At 52.9% G+C, this 23,350-nt stretch overlaps 1 protein-coding gene across 1 annotated transcript; it reads left to right on the forward strand.

The window, feature by feature from the left end:
• Nucleotides 1–51: 51 nt before the first annotated feature.
• On the forward strand, nt 52–14,986 carry LOC147583406 (uncharacterized). The gene is made up of 5 exons (XM_086682286.1): nt 52–222; nt 3,721–3,755; nt 5,229–5,322; nt 10,766–10,838; nt 14,560–14,986. Exons 1-5 carry the CDS (start codon nt 52–54, stop codon nt 14,853–14,855), a joined length of 669 nt encoding a protein of 222 aa, XP_086538412.1. The 3' UTR covers nt 14,856–14,986.
• Nucleotides 14,987–23,350: the final 8,364 nt, after the last annotated feature.

Raw genomic sequence — 23,350 nt, forward strand, 5'->3', positions numbered from 1 at the left:
CCCCGCCACTCGCTCCCATCAAGCCTTCCAACAAGTACACACTTTACATGCATGGAGACCAGGCTGATGCTCCATTCCAGGGGTCACAGTGGTGGCTGTGGCAGTGATAGCATCTATTGGCGCCCCATCCCTGCCATCCCTTCTTGGGTGGTGGTGGCCACACGGCTTCTGAGTGACATGAAGGACACATCTCAAGAAGCAAAGATGTGGGGTGTTGACCATGTATGACCGTGAGGGCCATGTACCCCCGCTGGTTATAATGTGTGTCCAGGTGAACATGTGGAAGCCCTCTCTCTGGTGTGTGGCTCTGGAGCTCGCCTCTAGAATGTGTAGTAGAGCAGTCTCAGGGCCACCTTATTCCCATCCTGTCTCAGGAATCCAAGGAAGCTGTGACTGTTCATTGTCACTCTGCTGGACACTTGTCATCCATCATCACGTTTAATCCCTCTGTGGATTATCTGAGATAGATCATCATCCCACTTTGATGGCTGGGCTCGCCTCTTGGTGTGCGTGGAGCTTTAGGATCCCACCGGCTTAAACCCTCCCCACCCCACACCCCTGAGGATACATTTTCTTCTGTTTCCAAAACTGTATATGCCAGATATGGTCATATGGCATTCTAGTGCCACAGTAGTAATAGCATGGGGTCTGGAGCTTTCAAACATTTGTATATTCGTTCTAAATCTTCCAGTGTTGAAAAATGCATTTCTCACTTAAGAAAGGTAGTTACCTTTCCAGCCAATTTACACAAATTACCAACACTGTCGAATTCTACCGAATTTTTAAAAAATAATGACACAAACCCTCTCAGAATGTAGAGGAAGGGAGACCTGTTCTGTGAGGCCAGTTCCAACCTGATACCAAAGCCAGACAATGTCATCCCAAAAGAATATCACGAGGCAAAATCCTTCAAGAAAACACAGACAGACACCATTGATTAAGTGTTAGCAAACCAAATCTAGCAGCATACAGGATTAAGTACCATGGCTATGTGAAAATTATTTGACATTATACAAAATACCAACAATAAATGACAATAATATGGCGATGTCAATTCAGAGAGGGAGTTGCCAATAAGAAACTCTTACGTGTGACAAAAAAATATTCTCAACAAATTAGGAATGAAATGAAAAGATCTTCATTCTGACCTATGCAATACACCTATTAAATACAACTGACATACTTCCTGGTGAAAGACTGAGTACATCCCTCTTAAAACCGGGATCAAGGCAAGGATGTACTGAAGTTCCAGCTGGTGCAATAAGACAAGAAAAAGGAATAAAGAATAGAAAGTGAAACTGTGTTGATCACAGACAACATGATTCTAAAATACAAACAAAACTCCTAGTGATGAAATAGCTTTGCAAGAGGCAGGTAAAGTGCTCTCCAGTAAGCTCTGGGACATTTATCTTCAGTGTTATCCAGAGCACACCTGAAATCAAATACAGTCCCTACCTGGCGTCAGGAACCTCTGTGTGCCTCCAGCTAGCTCCACAGCAAATTGCCACCACGTGGTCAAAGTAAAAATTTCTCCATTGCCTTGGCTGACCTAGAAATGTTTTATGTAATTTGCCATTATCTGGAATGGAAACAGTTGTTAAAAAATAAATATTTTGACTTTGTATTGTTAAAAAAAATAGCAAGTCCAATCATATTTCTGTATTTGGCAAAAATGCCACTGAAAATAATATTAGTTATTTTATTAACAATAGCATTAACAATAATGAATTTAACAAAACTGTAGTAAAGTCTGTACATTGAAGGGGCGCCTGGGTGGCGCAGTCGGTTAAGCGTCCGACTTCAGCCAGGTCACGATCTCGCGGTCCGTGAGTTCGAGCCCCGCGTCGGGCTCTGGGCTGATGGCTCGGAGCCTGGAGCCTGTTTCCGATTCTGTGTCTCCCTCTCTCTCTGCCCCTCCCCCGTTCATGCTCTGTCTCTCTCTGTCCCAAAAATAAAAATAAAAAACGTTGAAAGTTATAAGTCATTGCTGAGAGAAACTGAAGACATTTAAAATAATGGAAAGATATACAACGTTCATGGATATGAACACTCAATATTGTTAAGATAGCATTTCCCCCAAAACTGATCTATGGACATAGTACAATCCCTATTGAATTCCTAGGAGGTTCTGTTTTTTTGTGTGTTGTTGTTGTTGTTTTAACCAACAAGCTGATCATAAAATGTACATGGAAATTCAGAGTACCTAGAGTAGCCAGAACAATTTTGAAAAGAGAACAAAATTGGAAGAATTATACAATATGACTTCAAAATTTACTAAAAAGTTATAGTAATCAGGTTAGTGTAGTCAATGGAATAGAAATGGAATAGAATAAAAATTCTAGAAGTAAGCCTTCACATATGGCCAAGGCAATCCTTTGGGGAGAAGTGAAAATTTCAACAAATGGTCCTGGAACAACCAGATATCCATTGTGAAATAAAAATAACACCGTACTGGGAATGCAAGCTGGTGCAGCCACTTGGGAAAATAGTATGGAGGTTCCTCAAAAAGCTAAAAATAGAACTACCCTATGACCCAGCAATTGCACTACTAGGTATGTATCCAAGGGATACAGGTGTGCTGCTTCAAAGGGACACATCCACCCCAATGTTTATAGCAGCACTATCAACCATAGCCAAAGTATGGAAAGAGCCCAAATGTCCATCAATGGATGAATGGATAAAGAAAATGTGGTATATACAATGGAGTATTACTTGGCAATCAAAAAGAATGAAATCTTGGGGCGCCTGGGTGGCGCAGTTGGTTAAGCATCCGACTTCAGCCAGGTCACGATCTCGCGGTCCGTGAGTTCGAGCCCCGCGTCAGGCTCTGGGCTGATGGCTCAGAGCCTGGAGCCTGCTTCCGATTCTGTGTCTCCCTCTCTCTCTGCCCCTCCCCCGTTCATGCTCTGTCTCTCTCTGTCCCAAAAATAAATAAAAACGTTGAGAAAAAAAAAAATTAAAAAAAAAAAAAAAAGAATGAAATCTTGCCATTTGCAACTACGTGGATGGAACTGGAGGGTATTATGCTAAGTGAAATAGTCAGAGAAAGACAAAAATCATAGGACCTCACTCATATGAGGACTTTAAGACACAAAACAGATGAACACAAAGGAAGGGAAGCAAAAATAATATAAAAACAGGGAGGGGGACAAAACAGAAGAGACTCCTAAATATGGAGAACAAACAGAGGGTTACGGAAGGGGTTGTGGGAGGGGGATGGGCTAAATGGGTAAGGGGCACTAAGGAATCTACTCCTGAAATCATTGTTGCACTATATGCTAATTTGGATGTATATTTTAAAAAATAAAAAAACTAAAAAAAAAAAAAAAATACCGTACTTAGGTATTGACTGCCCTGAGACCCAGGTGCTGTCAAGGTCAGACTCTCCTGGGGTGTCTCCCCTCAGCCCTCCCGAGTCCTCAGGCGGCCCCTCTTCTGTGCGCCTCAGTCTTGGCAGCTGCCCGCATGGAGACCTGCCACAGAGGTCAGGGCCCACTGGTGGCCGCGTGGGACACATACCGGTCCTGAGCGGGCCCCTTGGTCAGTGTGGGCACTGGCTGTGGAGTGCGCTCCCTCACAGACCCCTTCCCTGACCCCGGGACCCTGAGGATATTTGCTCCAAATCGGGTAATAAAGAATGTGGGTTTTGTTTAACAATAAGCTCGACATTGACCATTCCATCTTGTTTCCTGTTGTGAACAATCATTTCTTCCCTCACAGGAAATAGACAGCAGCCTGACTTTATCTGCCCTCAGGTGAGTCTCTGAGCCTCCTGCAGGTGCTTCCCGTGTCTCAAAGCCTTCACCATGATTCCTGAGGAACACAGTCTTTTGTGGGAAACCTTGGGGTACTGTGATGACGTGATCGAAGACAAACCAGTTTCCCTTGACGTCACAGATGCGGACTGCCCCCCGAAGGGCTCGCCATACTCCGCTCACTGGAGCTTGTGATGAGACCCCTCTAGGTTCTTCACAAGTAACATGTGAGCTAGTGCACAGGTGTGAGCGATGCCCGTCTACTTTCTGTCTGTGAGCATGTGCCGCTTGCAGAGGACACCGCGGTCCATGACCGTGTGCAGCAGTGGCAGGGCTCGCCGTGTGCCAGGTGGGTGACCGCACCTCGCAGGCCCCTGGGGAGCACACGGCCTCTGCCTCTCCTGTGCCACAAAGACAGAGAGTGGCCCCTTTCACATCGTGGCCCAGCTGCAAGCACACATTTTAGAGCGTAAATCAGGTGTAGCGAAACACGGTGACTACCGTCCCCTTGACAAGACGTCATCTTCTCCTGGAGTATGAGTAACAGGAGGCTTCACAGCGCCCGTGTCAGCGAGGTCCGTGCTGTCTCCCCTATATTTCCCTGAGCACACGGTGAGCACAGGTTCCCTCTGTTCCTGGAAGGATGGTTCTGGGGCATATTTCGCAGTTGTAAGTGTCTGAATATTGTATCCTGACTTCACAACCTCAGTAACTTTGTACCAAGTGCCCTTTAATGCATTTGAAGTAAAATTAAAAAGGGCAAGTTATTTACTTGAATGTCACCCACCACACACACACACACACACACACACCTCCCACTCTGGCCTGCAGGGATTGTTGCAGAAAATGTTTCTTTGGTAACCAAAGAGTTTGGACCCAGTTGAGCAGCTAGCACTTTAGACACCTTCCGTGGCCTGCTCCTGAGGCCTCACCCGAGTCTTAGTCCTCGAGGCCCACCCACCCAGGGCCTCCCTGGGACGTCGATCACGGGGAAACCTTGTAGGACTTAATGCAGCCTGTGTTCCTGGCGGTCGCTGGCAGACAAACTTATTGGGAGTACTTCTGTCCGGCTGTTTATCTGTCTAGGGTGTATGGTCTGCTGGTTAGGTACAAATCAGCCAAACAGTGAATATATGAATAAGGGGGAGGGTCCATCATGCAGGTGAAGCTGCTTCTGTCTGGTTTTAAAGGCATTTCTGTCAGCAGAAATCCACCGGGTGGCTTGTTTTAATTTTCCGCTGGTGGTGGAAGCCTGCAGTGTCCTTCTCGCATGAACCTTCTGCATGTTTATGGCGCGAGACCCCCTCTGGCACTCAGCCTCCAGGCGCTGCCTGCTCCCGAGCCTGCAGATAAGAGGGGGCCCCAGCGGGGAGACGTCCACGGACACCGTGGAGCCTGCAGGGTCCCCACGTGCTAGCCCGCCCAGCGAGGGCCTGCTCTGTAATGTGTTCCTCCTTCCCTGCTCTGCCCTAGCCTACCTGGGAGCAAGGTGTCCTCGTCGCCATCCAGTGACTTCACCCTACACCCCACCTTGGCTGCCGGCACAGAGGACCACCTGCCGCTGAAGGTGAGCCTGTGCTCAGATGTAGGGCTTGGGGCTCCCTCGTAAGCTGGGCTCAGCACCATACCTGGATGCTGGTCGCACTGGTGTTCTGCATTTACTGGGTGCCTGGGCCACTACACAAAGAGCACCGACGGTGTGTGTGGAGTAGGAGGAGAAGCGAGAGCAGATCACGCTCCTGACAGGGGCCCGTGTGTGTGAGAAGCAGAGTCCCCAGACAGGTGTCCCTAAAACAAGCCTCGTATGTGTGCTCTGGTGCCACATGCTGGTGATGGCCACGTGGTAGGTGACACAGAGCAGAATGCCGGCTGTGATAGACTCTCAGCAGTGGGTGTTTTCAGGGTGTTCTGTGTAATCCCTTCAACTTTCTGTGTGTTTGGAGTTTTTCATAATAAATGTTGGGGATAAATGTTGGGATAGAGAAGGGGTGTGTATAACTGACGGTCAACACAGAGCGTGTTGAGTGAGGAAGCCTGCAGATGATACGCTCATGGCCCCAGGACAGGGCATGTGGGGTGGCCTGTGTGGCCAGGCAGGAGACACGGGTAGACACAGTATGGTGGCAGCCTCACCAGCAAGTGAGTGTAGAACCCAGCAAGGCAGGGCTGTGGAGGACCCGGGTCCCACCGTCCATCCTTCTGTGTGCTCCCTTCCAGAGTGGCTCACGAGGCCACCCAGCCAGTGGGGCCTGAGTTGCTTCTGTAACAGCACGAGGCTCCAGACAATGTGCTGGAAGCCTCGGCTTCGAGCTTGACTGCACTTGAGAGGGCCCCTCAGACCCTGGTGCTCAGCCGCCCATGCACATTCACTGAACTCACGCCCTTCCCTGGGCTGCGGCTTCCTCTCTGCTCATTCTGGAACCCGCGTTTAATCCTGACACCCTGTGTGCCCCCACTTCACGCCAGGCCCACCCCTCTGCGGGCGACCCCAAGGCCCGTAGCTCTTAGCAGAGTCATTAGAGAGAAATGGGTGCCATAAGACACACTTGGACTTGGAGTCCACTCTGGTGTGCAGGCGTGACTGGTTCCACAGCCCAGAGTAAGTTCTTTAACCTCCTGGAGTGCCTGGGTCTCCACGCTTGCAAGATATGCATGGACTCTGTGTGGGGTCCCGAGTCCTGCTGCCGGTGTCCAGCTGGGACTGGTGCTCAGTAAATGGTAACCCCCATCCCCCATCACACCTGCTTTGGACCTTGCTGCCCATTAATTATAATCCTCATCTGAGGACACAGACTCATCACTGATCTCTGCATTACCTGCTTCCTAAGTTTACTCAGTATTTTATTTATTTTTGGTAACAGATGAAGCATCACCGCACCCCCCCCCCCCCCAGAAAAAGGCAGGGTCCTGATGTGGTCAGCTTCTGTGTGGCCCAGCCACGTGTGGTCTGCTTCTGTGTACGTGGCTTGGCCACGCTCTTTGTTCTCATCTTTTCCTTTCACTTCAGTGTTTCACATCATACGTATTCCTAAAAAATAGATGCTCACAACACATCGGTTACTCTTTATTTCACAGAAAGGACATAGTGTGTATGTGATGTTTGGAATTTGGGGGAATCACCTCTCGGTCAAAACGGTGGTTCCCTGTCCTGGGTGGCTGAGCTCATTTGCCTTCCTTCTGCGACTGCTTCTTGTAACTCCCCTCTGCTGTGGGCCAGCAGGACGTGTGCCCCCGTGCGGGTCTCTGTGATGAGCAGTAGGCCATCTCTTCTACAAGGCCAGGCTCTTCTACAGGGGTGCTCGGTCTGCACTCCCGCAGAAGCATATGCATATTCGGTGCCCCGTAGGTCCGTGTCGTCCCCAACACCCGGGGCACCTAGTGGTGCGGCTGGCGGCTCACGATCCCTCCCAGCCTTCCCCTCACCACCGATGGTGCTGAATGTGCATTAGCCATGTGAATTTCCTTCTGTGGGAAGTGCTTGCTCTTGTCGTTGGCCCATTTTCCTCCTGGCCTGTTTCTGGTTTTCTTATAGATTTATTTGTGTTCTTTATATATGCTTGATACAAATGCCTCATTAGTTGGGTGAATTACAGATAGAGTGTCACAGCAACTCGACTCGATGCTTAGCTGAACTCAACATTTGAGGAATCAGAGTCACACTCACACTTGTGCATATTTTATGATAATGCTTTTTGGTCTCGTTTAATCTTGAACCCAATCTTCTAAAAGACAGTCATCTATACTTTCCACTACTAATTTTCAACATTTGATTTTGAGAGTTGAGTCCTCACTCTGTGGGTCATTGGTGTGTTTAGTGTGAGGTAGGGATCCAGCTTCATCCGTTCCAGGTGGGTTTCTGTTGTTCCAGCTGCTTTCGCTAAACATCAAATGGACCTTCTTTCCCCCACTGATTTATTTTTTGTATGTCTCGTATACTTTTTATTCCATACTTCCTCCACTACTGCCTTTCTGTATTTAGTTGAATTTGCATACTGTGCCATTGTGATTCCCATCTTCTTTCCTTTTGCTTATACTTTTTAGTTACCTTCTTACCGGTTACCTTGGGGATTACAATTAATACCTTAAACTTATAAGAGTCTAGTTTGAATAATACTACGTTAATTCTGGTAATATATACTCTGATCCTATACATCTTCCTGCCTCTTCCTTTATATTGTTACATCTTTACACGTTGTGTGCCCATTAAGAAAGATTTATAATTATTCTGTGAATTGGTCTTTTAAGTCACCTAGAGAAGAAGAGGAGTTACAAACCAAAGTACGACAATCCTGGCTTATGTCTCAACCTGTGTGGTTATCTTTCCGAGCGTACTTTATTTCATCTACTGTCTAGAGCCTCTGTTTTAGCCTAAATGTCTCCCGTTAGCATTTCTTGTAGGGGAGGTCTGTTGCTCATGAGTTCTCTCAGCTTTTGTTTATCTAAGAACATCTTAATTTCTTCTTTATTCCCAAAATACGGTTTTGTTGGATTTAGAATTCTTGGTCGGCAGATTGATTTTCCTTCCAGGACTTGAAAGGTGCCCTCTGGACTCCATGGTTTCTGATGAGAAATCAGCTGTTGATCTCACTGAGGCCCCTTGTATGTGATTAACCACTTCTCTCTCAATGCTTTCAGACTCCTCTCTTTGGGTTCTGAGAATCTGGCAGTGCTGTGTCTTGGTGTGAACCCTTCTGAGTTTATCTTGCTTGGAGTTTGTTGAGCTTCTTGGATGTGTAGATCCATATCTTCCATCGGAGTTGGAAAGCGTGCAGGCAGTGTTTCTTCAGATACTTTTTCTCTCTGCCCCCTCTCTTCTACTGGGCCTCAGGTCCGCCAGGTGCTCTTCATTTTCCTTTGTTCCATTTTTCTCCCTGGTCCTCAGGTTGGAGAATTTCAATTATCTTCAGCCTCACCGATCCTTTCTTCTCCTGCTCTGTTGTGAACTCTTCTAGTCAATTTTTAGTTTCACACTTTTCAGTGGCAGAATTTGGTTCTTTTTTGTAATTCTATCTCTTTATTGATTTTCTTTTTTGTTCATTCGGTATTTTCCTGGCTTCCTTTAATTCTTCACCTTGGCTCATTGGGCACATTTAAGACAACTGACCTAATGTCCTTGACTACTAATTCAAATGTCTGGGCTTCTTCCAGGAAATTCTGTCAAATTATTTTTCTCCTTTGAATGCGCCATATTTTCCTGTTTCTCTGGATGTTTTATAATTTTTTGTTGAGAACTGTATATTCTGAGTATTATAATGTGGTTAAGTCTGGACATGAGATTCTCCCACTGCTTGGGATTGTAGATCTTTGCTTGTTGAACTATCAGTTTGTGACTCTCCCAAGCTACTTTTGCAAAACATGTATTTGTTGTTGCAAAGTTTCTCTCATTATCTCTGTGGTCAGCCAGTGTTTTCCTTCAATGTCTGGCCGCAAATAGGGGGAATAAGTGTCCCATTAGATGCTCCCAAAGACAGCTGCTGCCGCCAAGGGGGCCAGGGCAAGCGAGCCCTTGTGCCGGCCCCTCGGGACATGACCAGACCAACCAAAAGGCACAACAGACAAGTTTTGGAGTACAGAGTCCCTACTGCCTGCACAGGAATGAAGGCTGTTGGCCTGTAGCCACAGGACGACCGAGGGTGGGTTGTCGCTGCTTTGTTGACACCACTCACTCAGGAGAGTTGGACAGCATCTCTTCCCTGGTGCTGTGCACCGTGTCTGGTCTGGCTTCAGAGTCTGGAATAGTTGACCCCAAAGGCTCTCTTTAGCACAGTGGTCACATCTATGGAGGACGAATCTCTCATGCTTCCTGTTCCCTGGCTTTGTCCTCAGGTGAAGGATGCCGATGTGCACTCTGAGAACACGTGTCACCACCTCCCCACAAATCTCTACCCCGCAGGCAGGCCTCCACTGTTCCACTGCCCGGCTCCATTGTGTTTCTGTTTTCATTCTAAACAAACAGTGTGCTTCCCTGGGGCATCATTTCAGTAATACCTTGATCACCTTTGCTTCCAAGCACCATCACCTCCTTCTGTGGGTTTTTCTTACACGTCCTGCCTCTACCAGGTTGCTGCCCACTCCGTGGCCCTCTGTGGCCGGCGCCCCCACCTCTTACCCGTCGGAGCCCTGCCCCCACCTCAGCGCCCACAACTGCCTCTGCGTTGGGTCCCCTGGGGGCCTGTCCATCTCAACAGCATTGTCCTCACGCCTGGCTTTTCTGCAGTCTGCAGTCTGCCGTTTGCTTCCTCTTCTTCAGGGAGCCATTGTTCATGAGGTTCCCCTTTCATTTCCTTCCTGTTTAACCTCATTCATGCCTCAGTTTGTATCTTGACTAATTCTCAAGAGCTGGCTCTGGGAGGAGGACAAAGGCATGTACGGGTTTAGAGATCTCCTAGAGACACTGGACTTGCAGAACCTTCCAAGGAAAGTTGTGCACAGCTGCACAGTCCAGTCCCACCGCACACAGCCCTGTAAGTCAGAAGGAGCACCGTCCCCGGCCATTTGGCAAGAGCCAGGCTCTCCCCTGTCGTCTGTGCAGGGGATTTGAAGTCACCGTCAGCAGGCCCAGTAGCACCAGGGCAAGGGAGAAACCTCCTGCTTTCGAGAGATGGTGTGAAGACATTTGGGGCCCCTGGGTAGCCAGAACTCACCACCAGCAAGCAGATTGTGCAGAGAAGGTGCCAAGCAAGACGAGGCGGCCTGTGTTGTGTCTTCCCCCCCATGCCAATGGTCCAAATAGGCTTTGCTGGCCCCCAGGAGACCCTCCTGCTCATCAGGAAAAGCCCCACTTGTCTCTGTCCTGATGCGCGTGCAGAGGGAAAAGCCACCCCCCCAGCGCAGCCTCATCAGCAGCCCCACATACAAGTGAGTGCTCTGAACTCAAGAGGCGAGATGGCTGCCAGTGTTCCAGAGCCCGTCGTGGCTCCATCTCCAAATTGTGCTCTTGCTGCTACATTCTGTCCCCTTTGGCAGTGCGAGAGATGCCATGTCACGTATTTCCTGTTATTTCTCTGCAGGTCTCAAAGGACCAACAGGAAATGAGTTTGCCTGTGGAAGGAGACAGTGCTGAGGGCAAAGGCCCAGCTTCAGGTAAGACATCACACAGTGTGGGAGTTGACATCCACCCAAGTTTGATTCCCTAAAGAGGAAAATGTTTTCTCCAGAAAAACAAGGAGAGGGAGAAATCACCGGTGGGGAGTCAAAGGCTAGGACGCTTGTTGTGTCAGTGGCAAGGAGGACAAGCTTGGGCTCACGTAGTGTCTGCCAATGGTGCCTGGCGTCCCCACGCTAGCCCCACCACCTGCTCTGTGTGCTACAAAGCAGCAGGTGCAAGACGTGGGGCTGAACGCCCCGCTGGCAGAGTGCCTGCAAGGTAGGAGCTGGCCCTGGATGGCGTTGCTGTGGCTGCCGGTGTGAGCCATGGACCCTGACGTGCAGGGGTGGCCAGCCTAATGATGGCACCAGAGCGAGGGCCACGGAGAGTTTGACTAGTGACTGGAACCAAAGGCCTGATGTGCTCTGTTAGAGGCTCAGACTCCACCACCCGCACGCTGTCTGCCGAAATGCACGGTGATTTCGTTGTTCACTCGCCTGACCCTTCCAGAGTCCTTCTGAGACGGCCCCACCTCATCTAAGGAAATGTTCACCACTCAGCTTTTAAACAACTACCTACCCTTGGCCACGATGACACCTCCTACTGCCACCACCACTTCAGAGCTCACAGTGCAATTCTCCAGTGCTCCTGTTTCTAGAAAAGAGGTGGAGGCTGACCTTTCAACACACCTGTGGCCGCAGGAGTCAGTGGCTCCTGTTTCTAGAAAAGAGGTGGAGGCTGAGAGGGTGAGTTTGATTTCTGCGTGATTCCAGAAGGGGCCAAAGCTGGATTTTAAGAAACATAAAATACAAGCAAGTGGCATAAGTGACAGGAAGCCTGAGCCTCAGGTCTGGGTACATGGCAGGTTGGCTCCTGAGTGGACTGACACCACGAGCACATGCATGTGCACACTGTCCATGTGGGTGTGGTGCTTGTGGACAGGTAAGAACAAGGCGTCCTCAGCCAGGGACGGAGGCAAAGAAAAAACCCACAGAGAGCCCCGTGGGCACCTGCAGCCTATGTCCCAAGGGCCCCTGCCTCCCTGGTGAGCCGGGTTCTCACGGCCTCACATAAGGGAGAGACAGGCCCAAGCTCAGGGCACAGCCAGAATGGAAGGCCAATAAGTCATCCTGTAAAATCGGGACTCAAATGGCTACTCAAATGGCATTGTAGTGGTGAGCCCGGAGGAACCCCGTGCTCCGCTCCCACAGGACACAAGAATGAACCTTGGAGCCGAAAGGAGCTGAGAAAATCCCCAAACTCCTCAAGCTGAGGATTAACACCAAGTGATTGTGGACCAGCCGTTTGCAGGTGCCGAGAGGCGCTCCCCTCGCAGGAGCTGGGAAGATACCAGCCGCTCTCATCCCACATGGCCACGCCCTCATGGAGGCCAAGGCCACCACTGAAAAAGACACATGTTGGGAGCTGGGCTCAAGGACCAAATGCAAAGTAACTGTGGTTGTTGTTTGGGGAAACGACAGGCAAAGGGAAAAACATCTGAAGAGAACAGAAAACTTGTTTAAATTGCATGTGTATTTGAAGAGAAACCAAATAAAACTTAGAGCTGCAGAAAATACCACTGACGTGGGGCAGCTGACTGAGGGTTTTGTAGCACACGGGTCACAGTTGGAGTTCGTGAGCTCGAAGCTGGAACTGGAGAAGCTACCTGACACTCAAAGAAGGGACGACAGGTGGAGAGCGTGACCGGAGGTGGGGCTTGGGTCTGTGGTGTGAGCGGAGTCCCCCACAAGGAGGGCTGCTGGGGGGCATTGTGCGAGGCAGTGGGGCTGAGGGCCCTGCACTGCAAACCCGCACACACTCGGGTCCAGTGAGTCCAGGAACGGCAAATGAGACTGTAGATATGTCGTGAGCAAGCTGGCACACTCCAGAGACAAATAAAATGCGTGTTTTTAAATATTTGGCGATAAAAAAGGGGAGTCCTTCCAGGGAATATCGACTAGCTACACTCATTGTAACGGAAGCTACAGCAGAGTGGAGTCCTGCCTGCAGTACAGGGGGCCATCAGCCCAGGGCTGCCCTCCTGGCTGAAGCACGTTTGAAGGCGAAAGTGAAACAGGCACTTCACACAGAAGTAAGGAATGTTAGGGAGTGAAAAATAGACCATTTTCGTAGCATTTTTAGAAAGCGATGTCCCTAGGAACAGACCTAACAAAAGACACGCCGGACTCATGGAGAAAATGATAAAACTTGCAGAGAGACGTTTTAAGGAGCCTGATGAGTGCGGACAGACACAGCTCACGGAGTGCGTGCCAGGCCTCCCAGAGAGGCCAGTGCAGGATGCCAGCTCGAAACCCTGCGTCTGAGATGTGTGTGGAACTGCAAAGGATCAAGAATGCCAAGAGGCAGAAAAGGAGCAATTTAGGATGTCTGGCTGGGCTGCTTCCACGAAGCTCGTGAATCAAAGACAGAGTGGTGTCTGTGCAGAAATAAGCGCAGGGCCTGGTGTGGTGGCTTGCAGGGGCCGCGAGCACGTCAGTGGGCACAGGGACACTGTTTCTGGTGTGGGGCGACCGACGAGCAGGGGTGGGTAGATTGTTTCATAAACGCGGAAACATTTGGTGCCGTGTGGGAATAACACTAATGAAACCAGACCCCACCTTGTACCGTTTACACAAATTAATTCCACGTGGACTAAAGACATAATGCGTGAAGGGACAACTATACAAACTGGAAGATAATATTTGGTACTATCTTCTTTTTTTAAATTTATTTATTTATTTTGGGAGAGACGGAGAGTAGGGGAGGGGTAGAGAGCCAGGGAGAGAGAGAGAATCCCAAGCAGGCTTAGCACTGTCAGCACAGAGCCCGATGCGGGGCTCGATCCCAGGAAACCGTGAGATTTTGACCTGAACGGAGACCCAGAGTCCGATGCTTCACAGACTGAGCCCCCCCGGGCACTCCTGGTACTGTCCTTATGTCCTCATGGTGACTGAGGGTCCTTAAGCAAGATTTTCTTAAAGGCACTGTCCCTAAAGGAAGATACACAGAAATTAGATCACACCCAGATACAAAGGGAGGCTGTCAAAAATTGGGAAAATATTTGTAACACATAGCTGACAAAAATTGGTGTCCAGGACACAAAGTACTATGACAGCAGCAGGAAAAACGTAGACACATGATGACTAGGCACTTCAGGGAACAGGGAACCCAGAAGACCCACCATCAAGTGCGTACCTGCTGCCATCCTCCGGGAAATGTGACTGAAAACCACATGTGGTGGGGTGAGGTCCCTGTCACATGAGCAGGTGTGAGTCTGACATCACTGAGGACTGGCACAGGTGGGCCTGGGACGTGCACGTGGCTGGTGGGCTAGGGCCAGTGCTGCACCCACAACTGGTGGACAAGGCCGTCGGCACCGCCAGTCATCCCGGGTGTGGGTGGGGAAATGCCTGCCCGCTGCACCAGGAGCCATGAGCATTGCTGCTGGGTCCGAGGAGATGCCCAGTACGGGGATCCCAGCATGGGGGATAGGTGGAGGAGGGTTCCCGCTGACCCGCTGAGCAGGGCTGTGTGTGCAGACACAGATGTCCTGTGCAGAAGCAGCTGCCCTCCTGGCAAGATGTCAGGACGGACTGCACCAGGAACCTGTCCTTGGCCTTCCTTGCAGAGGGCCGGTTCTGCACCCGGGGCCAAGGACTGGGCGCGCCTTCTGCTCACCGCCCTCAGGTGCTCATGGCACTTTCTTTTGCTCTGCAGGAGCCAAGGAGCCCACACTGGCCAAATGGGCTGTCCACACACCAATGGCCTTAGAGGTCCGGGCTCGGGAGGCAGCCCTGGAGGAACTCAGGCTCCCGCACACACTGCCCTCCGGCAGCCAGAATGTGCTGCACATGGATGTCCCCTCGGAGAGGCAGCAGGTCTACAGCAAGGAGCCTGCCACTGTCACCACCACCAGGAAGCCTGCGGATGGGCAGGTGTGCAATGGAGAGGACATCCAGCTTCCAGGACAGATAAAAGAGGTGACTTGGGGCCGGGCATCGCCATCCAGCTAGGAAGCAGAGGGCCCGCTCGATGCTCAGGGAGAGACCAGGGTCAACCTGGATACCTCTGTCAGCACAACTTGTGTCCGCCCTGCCACGGAAGCCCCTGAGTCCAGGGCAGGTGCTCACCCCGACTCCCATGATGCCTGCAGGCGCTCCCGCCATGTTCATGATGCAGTGCAGCCCTCGACTCTATGCAGGCACCAGTGGCAGCCGATGGCCTGGCTTCCTCCAAGCAGAGTGCTGGGTCCTGCGTCCAGAGTCAAGGAAAGAAGGGAGCCTGTGCACACCCTGACTTGTGCTACACGGAAAGACTTTGACCACCCCTGCGCCTCACTCCACCTGGAAGCCATACTTGAAAGGCATTCATAAGTTTCCAAACACGTCCCCATCGTGCTCCAAGATTCAGGACAGACTTGGTGTGATGTTTTCACTTGTGTTACTTAGGAATGTTGACAACTGTTATGAACCTAAGTAGCCTTTAAGGAAATTCTTCAGACTTTCTTAGAAAGTTATACGAAATAATAAAAAATAATTTCACCGGCAATAAGCTTGAAATCAGTCTTGGTAAACTTTAAATTCTTGGGTTTCAAGTGGCCTTTTCAAAGCCCCTCCTGAGTCCTGGCCAGAGTGAGGCCGAAGGGTGTGATACAGAGGAGGGGATTCTGGCTTTTTTTTTTTTTTTTAAGTTTATTTATTTTGAAAGAGAGAGAGAGAGAAAGACAGCAAGCAAGGGAGGGGCAGAGAGAAGAAGAGAGAGAGAGAATCCCAAGCAGGCCCCATGCCACCAGTACAGAGCCTGATATGGGTCTTGAACTCAGAAACAGTGAGATCATGACCTGAGCCCAAACCAAGAATCAGACGCTTAACCCACTGAACCCCCCAGGCGCCCCAGGGCTTCTGGCTTTATGGTGAACTTTTCACCACAAGATAATTAGTGCTCTCATGAAAATGTAATTTCATTGCATCCTGGATCCATACAAAGTGAGAAAATCCTCACAACACTGGAGAACAAAAGTGAGCTGATAGGTAGGTGGTCCAGGGCCAGGGGCTCCTTTGAAACCGGGCCTTGATCCAGAAGCCAGGAACAGAGCTGGGGGCAAGGATCCGGGATGAATCCAGTCTCCGGCAAAAATAAACTGAGCTAAACTGGCCCAAGTTAAGAAGCTAGATTTTCAGAGCTTGAGATCAGTCCAGATAAGCTCACAACCAAAGATCACAAACCATCACACATGAGAGAGCCGAGAAACAGTAAAGGAGAATTCAGACCCCCAGAAACCTCAAGGACTAGAAATACGGGATATTAAGGAGGATGCACAAGATATTTTAATGTTGGGGCGCGTGGGTGGCTCAGTCGGTTGGGCGACTGACTGCAGCTCAGGTCACGATCTCACAGCTCGTGAGTTCGAGCCCCACATCGGGCTCTGTGCTGACAGCTCGGAGCCTGGAGTCTGCTTCAGATTCTGTGTGTCTGTCTCTTGCCCCTCCCCTGCTCACGCTCTCTGTCTCTCAAGAATCAATGTTAAAAAAATGTTTAAAAACCAAAATATTTTAATGTGAAACAGAATGACCATAAGTAAGCAAGGAGAGGATGTTCTAAATGATCAGGAAGGTACGTAAAAAGACTGAAAAGGATTTTTAGAAATAAAAAAATATACTTGTTAAAACTTGGATAAATTAAACACCAGATTAAACATAGCCAAAGAGAGAGTTCTTGAACTGGAAAGTAATCCGAAGAAGTTGTCGGAATGTGGATGCAGCCGTGAGGGCCACGTGGAGGGAGGGCTGGCAGGTGGGGAGGGCAGGTGGGCCTCAGACGCGTCCACAAAGCCCACGAGAAGGGACTTACTGTAGTGGCCGGGTCTCCCAGGACTCACAAAACACGTGCCAGTGGCTTCTTGTCCAGCCAGCTGCACAGGTGAGGAGATCTACACCTCGACCTCCTGTACGGAAGCATGGGGCACCGGAGACACTCTGACCTTAAGGACAGCCAGAGAAAAGACCACCAACGGAGGAAGAGCAGACAGACAGCAGACATTCTGGCCATAAGGACAGAGGGAGGAAACAACTTCCACAAAGCGTGACAGAAAATAGCTGTCGACCTGGAGTCACATACCCAGAAGTGCTACACGGAGGAAAAAGTAAAAACACATTTGTAGATGACAGAGAACTGTGCTTACTACCACCAAACACATAGTGCTGTGACTGGAGAAGGCATAAAGGAGAGAAGTGTGCGAAGCAAACATGGACACGAGGCATGGGGAACAGGCGCGACATTCACCCTGACCCTCTCGTGCTTCCTGTCGGCTCACCAGGTTTTCACAGAGTAAAGACACAGATTTGGACGACACAAGTAACGAGCCTGATTCACGGGATGGCTGCGGACCCCAGGCTCACTTGTTGGGAGGTGTGTGTTCTCCCGGGGCTCGTGGACCTTTTCTAGAAACGGAGCTCGGGCTGCCCTGCCTCACCTCAGCACACTTCACCCAGGGACCCTCGGCGTGCCGCCCCCTCTGTTCCTCTGCCCCTTCACACTGTGCCGGTCTCGCGGCTGTTCCTGTCCCTTCCTGCTCACTGCCAGCAGCGTTCCCCTTGTGGTCCTTATGGTTGGGGAGCATCCAGCCTCTTGCGTCTGTGGGTTATGGTTTACGTCAAACTTGGAAACATTTGGCCGTTATTTTTCTAACACCTTTTCTGCACCCTTGTCCCAAGTATTCTCTCTGCTTTTGGGGGGACCCCAATTAAGCACACAGTAGGCTGCCTAAAGCTGTCCCACAGATCACTGACGATCCGGGTTTTCTAATTCTCTTCTTCCTGTTCCACTTTGGGTAGCTTCTGTTGCTACATTTGTTCCGTGCCTAATCTGCCGTTGGCCTGTCCAGGGTATTTTCCATGTCACACACTGTAGTTTTTCAGTCCTGCTAATTCAGTCTGTGGTGCTGCTGTGACTCCCATGTCTCAACGTAACTTTCAGGCCCTGTGGAATGCAGTTAGCTGTGCTAATACCTCATACCAGTCCTGGGTCAGTCCCAGATGACTGGTCTTGTCACATGGATCTGATTTTCCTGCTGGTTTGCACCCCTGGTAGTGCTACATGGAATCATTATGTTCACCTTTTGGGGTGCTGAGTATTCCTGTATTTTCATGAATATTCTTGAAATTTATTCCGAGATGCAGTTAAAGAGTTTGATCTTTGTGTCTTGGTTGGGGCTAATGGTCCCCCACTAAGTTGTCTCCTTCCCCTGTTGCCTCAGTCGGCACTCCACGGATGCTGAGTCTTGAGCTCGGCCTCCGCACTTGCTGCACACGCTGGCCAGACCCAGCTGCATTCTCACGGGGCTCCTGCGGGGTTCTGGGTCCATCTTTGAGTTCTGTCACCCTGCATGGCGCTTGGAGGCTACTACCCAGGCACTTGCTGGGGACCCTGCCACTCAGGGGTCCTGTGCTTTGCTGCCTTTGCTCCATGTGAGAGAGCACACCTAATTCCTGTGACTGTGCCTCATCTGGACGCGAAAAACTGTAACAATGGGACAGATGGTACGTGCTGCTGCACAAAGGCCCATTTTCTTCTGCAAAAGCAGAAAATGCAATCATGGAAGCAGAGTCTGCTGGACCTTAAAAGGCTCAGCTGCTGTGTCCCCAGGAGGTGGAGAGGCACTGGGATGAACCCGATCCCGGAACTCTCGAGGGGAGCACTGTGTCAGAGCAGAGGGCATGGCTGCGCTAACCAGGAGGTGCGCACGCGGTCCTGTGCATGGAACGCTGCAGAGGAACTCTTGCTTAGATTAACTGGGGGCAGATCTGGACCGTACTAAGGGACAGATTTTGTTACCATGTGGAGGCTTCCTGGGAGGCTGTGGCACCTCTCTGTCCCACGGCTGCCTTCTGACAGGTTTTCATGCACATGTGGGAGCAGCTCCTTGAAGGGCTTGGATCTCAGTGGTGGCAGATTGTTTCTGTTTTCATCACCCGATAACTTGGTGGTGGACCGCGTCCTCCCAGAGGGGCAGCCAGAGAGCCACCTTGTTCACACGCCTCCTCTGGTGCACACTCCAGGCCCAGTTTTATGATTGCAAGGATAAATTCATAAGCTAAAAAAGCAAGTTTTGGGCTTCCTGGGTGGCTCAGTCAGTTGAGCATCCAACTGTTAATTTTGGCTCAGGTCATGATGTCACAATTCATGAGATCGAGCCCCGTATCGGGCTCTGCGCTGACGGTGCGGGGCCTGCTTGGGATTCTCTGTCTCCACCCCCCTCTCTCTCTGCCCCTTCCCACTTCTCTCTCTCTCTCTCAAACTAAATACATTTGCATTTAAAAATAAAGATGAAAAAGCAAGTTTCTGAAGTAAGCATCACACGCACGGGCTGTGGGCGCCAGCCCTGCCCTATGCCTCTGTGTGTCCTCGTGTCAACTACCCAATCTCTCTGAGTCCCAAGAGTTGCCTGGCAGCAGGACTGCAGTCAGGGCTGTGTGTGCTGAGGACCCCAAGGAGGACCCTGAGCTCTGTTCAATACGCTGTTGTTGCCATCTTGGGGGTGCTACTAATTTTTACACAAGGGGCCCCAAGTTTGAATTCTGACCAGGCCCCGTATGTATAGCTGGCCCTGACAGTGATGCTGTCTCCACCCTCCAGAAGCAGGGCGCCAGCCAGCGCAGCCTGAAATGTGGGGGCAGGACCTCCGCGGGCCGTGACTCTGCCCATCTGGCCCTGAGGGCTCCCCCAGCGCCCTGCCCTGAGGGTGTCCCCATCTCCCGAGGCCTTGCCTCTCCTTCCCAGGGAAAATGCTCCTTGGACATTTATGCTCCTGAAACCTGGTGCCCACCTCCGTTGGCAGATTACCCTGTGTCTATGCCAGAGCTCTAACAGGTCTTGCAAAATGGATTCAATGGTCACCTTTGGCCGATACGACAGTGGGAACATAGTGTGCAATGTTTTTCTTTCTTCCTCTTGCATCATTAGTAGTGATGTCCAGGAGAAAGCAGTGCTCAGGCCTGAGTGGGATGCAGCGAAGACGCTGTCCAGCTCCGACCTGAACAAACAGAACCCTGAGTCTCAACGAACAGACCTCTAGACGGTCGCCCATCTTCTACCAGTTTGTAGCGGAAGTAGAAACTAGAGGGTTGAAAGGAGGCATGTGGAACCCAGGACCTCTGTGGGGCTGGGGTGGGGCTGAGCCCCTAGGGCTGCCTGTCCCTGGCTCCCAAAATGTCAGGAAAAGCACGTCCTCCCCACCATGGCCTAGTGGTCTGAGTCAGAGCCTGCACCATAGCCCCCTCTCTGGTTCGTGAGCTGCCTGTGCAGGCTCTGAGCAGGCTGGAATCTCTGAGGTGAGCCCCAAAGCTGCATCCCACCTGCAGAGTCTGGCACTTGTGATTCATGGGGCTCTGAGAGCAGGGCAGAGTCTGGAGGAGATGTATGTGGGTGCGTGGGGGGGGGGGGTCTCTGCAGCTGGGAGAGTTAAGGACAGAGCCTGGGTGGGGGCGGGGGTCTGGTGCCAGATGGACCAAGGACAGAGACTGGGTGGGCATGTGGGTGGGGGTTCTGTAGCCAGGAGGGGAGGGCAGAACCTGGGATAGTGGCTCCTTGGCGAGGTCCAAGGGAGCCACAGCAATGAAACTGGAAGAAGAGTCACACCCCGCCCCCCGACCGGCCTTCTCTTCTGGAGGGTGTCCAGCAGGACAGACAGGGAGACCCTTACCCCAAGCCCCAGCACTAAGCAAGTGGGGCCAGCCTGGAGAGGAAGGGCAGCAGGCCTCAGCCAGAAAAGAGCAGGAGACATTGGAAGATTTCCGGATCTGCGTGCGCAGGTAGGCAGGACGGGCCCACCTCGAGCGCAGGAAGAAAAGGGTCTCCTGGCTGCGCTGGGAATGCAGCCGCGGCTTGTCCCTGGGAGGGCGGCCCTGGCTGCACCGGGGCCCAGCATGGCCTGACCGCACCCAGGCGCGGCTGCACGTTCCGGCTGCTCCCAATCTCCGGGACGAGGCCCATTCCCCGCCTGCCCTCCCTGCGCCCCCTCCGTGAGGTCCCAGCCCGCACCCCCGACCCCGACCCCACTCCACATTGGGCCTCCTCGTTGGCCCGAGTCTCCGCGGAGAGGCCAGCGCCCCGCCGTCCCCCCGCCCCTCCCGGAGGCCCGTCCTCTCGCGTGCTGTCTGCCGTGGGGATGCGGGCGAGCCTCCCGAGGTCCCGGAGGGCCAGGTGCGGCCGCCCCTAGCGCACCGCCCCGGGCTCGCCTCCTTTGAGGGGTTCCCACGCCCCTGCGCCGCGCCGGCCTTGTAAGGCAGAGCCGCGCTGCCACCTGCCTCCGTGCACCCCGCGCGTTCCCGGGGCCAGGAGGGGCCGGGAGTGTGGCAGGCCCATTCCCCGCCTGCCCTCCCTGCGCCCCCTCCGTGAGGTCCCAGCCCGCACCCCCGACCCCGACCCCACTCCACATTGGGCCTCCTCGTTGGCCCGAGTCTCCGCGGAGAGGCCAGCGCCCCGCCGTCTCCCCGCCCCTCCCGGAGGCCCGTCCGCTCGCGTGCTGTCTGCCGTGGGGATGAGGGCGAGCCTCCCGAGGTCCCGGAGGGCCAGGTGCGGCCGCCCCTAGCGCACCGCCCCGGGCTCGCCTCCTTTGCGGGGTTCCCACGCCCCTGCGCCGCGCCGGCCTTGTAAGGCAGAGCCGCGCTGCCACCTGCCTCCGTGCACCCCGCGCGTTCCCCGGGCCAAGAGGGGCCGGGAGTGTGGCAGGGCCGCGGGCGGACCAATGAGCGTGCGGGCCGGGCCGGGCCGGGCCGGGCCGGGGGCGGGCCAATGAGCGCGTGGGGCGTGGCGGGCCAATGAGCGCGCGGTGCGTGGCGGGTCATCGGGGCGCGCGGTGCGGAGCTGGCGAGCCCGGGGCGGCGGGGGTGCGGGAGCTCGCCGGACACCCGGTCGCCCGCGGCCGAGTCGCGGAGGCGCTCGCTGCAGTGGCCGCATCTCCGAGGTAAGCGTCCGCAGAGCTCGGTCGGGGGCGCTGGACGCAGGACCACCCACTCCGCCCGGGCCCGCCGCGCCTGCCACCTGCGGCCGCCACGCCCCCTCCTGGCTGCGGCCCCCTGCGTCCCTGCGCCCCCATCCCAGGCCCTGGGCTGCCCGGCGGTCGGTGCTGCGCGCTGAGGCCCCCGGGGGCTGCGTCGGGGGCGTGGGTCCGGGGGCGCGAGGGGCGCGAGCGGGGGCGACCGCGCCGCCAGGGACAGGTGGTTGGTGCGTGGGCCCCGGATGAGGCGCTGAGGCCTGTCTGGGCGGCAGCGCTTCACGCGACGAAGCTGCGCACCCCCCCCCCCGCCCCCCTCTGCCGGCAGCCCCTTTCCCCGTCTCCGCCGCCGCTGCCGCCTCCCCACGTCCCGCTACGCGGACGCCCGGGCCTGGGGTGGTCGCCGCCGGCAAGACCGAAGGGAATTAGGGCTTAGAGGGTGTGTAATGAAGCCAGTGCCCTGCAGCCCCAATTCCGGGAGACCCGGGGCCACGCAGAGAGCCCAGAGTGAGCGTGGTCCCTTGACAAAGACCGCGCCGCCCCCTCGGGGTCCTAGGCCCCTCTCTGGTCATATTTGCTTCACCATTATCATGCCAGGTGACAGTGTCTGCCGCTCACTGTGCGACTCCAGCAGCCTCCACGGAGGGTGACACATTCACTTATCGCCTGTGAGCACAGAACCTGGCAGTCAGGATGAAGAGATCCGCTGCCAGTAGGTTTGCTCACACACCTCTGGGGAGCAGTGCCCCACCTGTGCAGCAGGACCAGAGAAACCCTTTATTCTGCGGTTTCAGTTACACAAATGCAGCCTTGAAATGAGCTGGGGAGAAAATCCATTCCTGCCACTCTGCTCATGACTATTTCGACAGGCGTTTGGTGTCTCTGAAGATGAGACACCGTTTAGGGTAAGCTGACAGTGTGGCCATCTATCTGCGTATTTAGTGGTTAATTTACCTGGCATTTTTTGGATACCGGCAGGGTCTCGGCAGGGTCTCGGGGACGCTGGATAAAGGACCCAGCTCCCATGTCCCACTCTGCAGGCCTGTGCTGACTCCCCATGGTCAGCCTCTCAGGGAGGACCCAATGGAGGTGGGGGGGGGGGGGCGGGGGGAGCTCTGCACAATCCAGGGCAGCCCCGCACTCCTAGGAGGTGATTGGTAAAGGCCAACCTGGATCCTGAGTGCCCTTGGGACCACAGAGGCTTGGAGTGATGGGGAGAGAGCTTGGAACAAGCAGGAAATGGGGGTGGGGCAGCGAGACAGCGGCTTGACTGATGCCTTAATTAAGCTGGATTCTGTGACCCTGTCTCTGGTACCAGCCACTCTTCCCATCACATGGTCCAAATTACAGGGCTCCTCGAGGGTTCTGGGGGAAGGGGTGCTGGTGAATTTGTCTGCAAATTGCCTGCGGTAGGAGGGTATGTGCATTCTCCTGGCGGAAGGGTCTGCCGCTTTCCTGATTTCCAGAGGGTTCCATGAGTGAGAAAGGTACTATAACTTAAGTGCTACATTAGAA

Source organism: Puma concolor, chromosome A2 (assembly GCF_028749965.1).
Source record: "Puma concolor isolate L17-30 chromosome A2, mPumCon1.1.hap2, whole genome shotgun sequence".
In the NCBI taxonomy this organism is placed as follows: domain Eukaryota; kingdom Metazoa; phylum Chordata; class Mammalia; order Carnivora; family Felidae; genus Puma; species Puma concolor.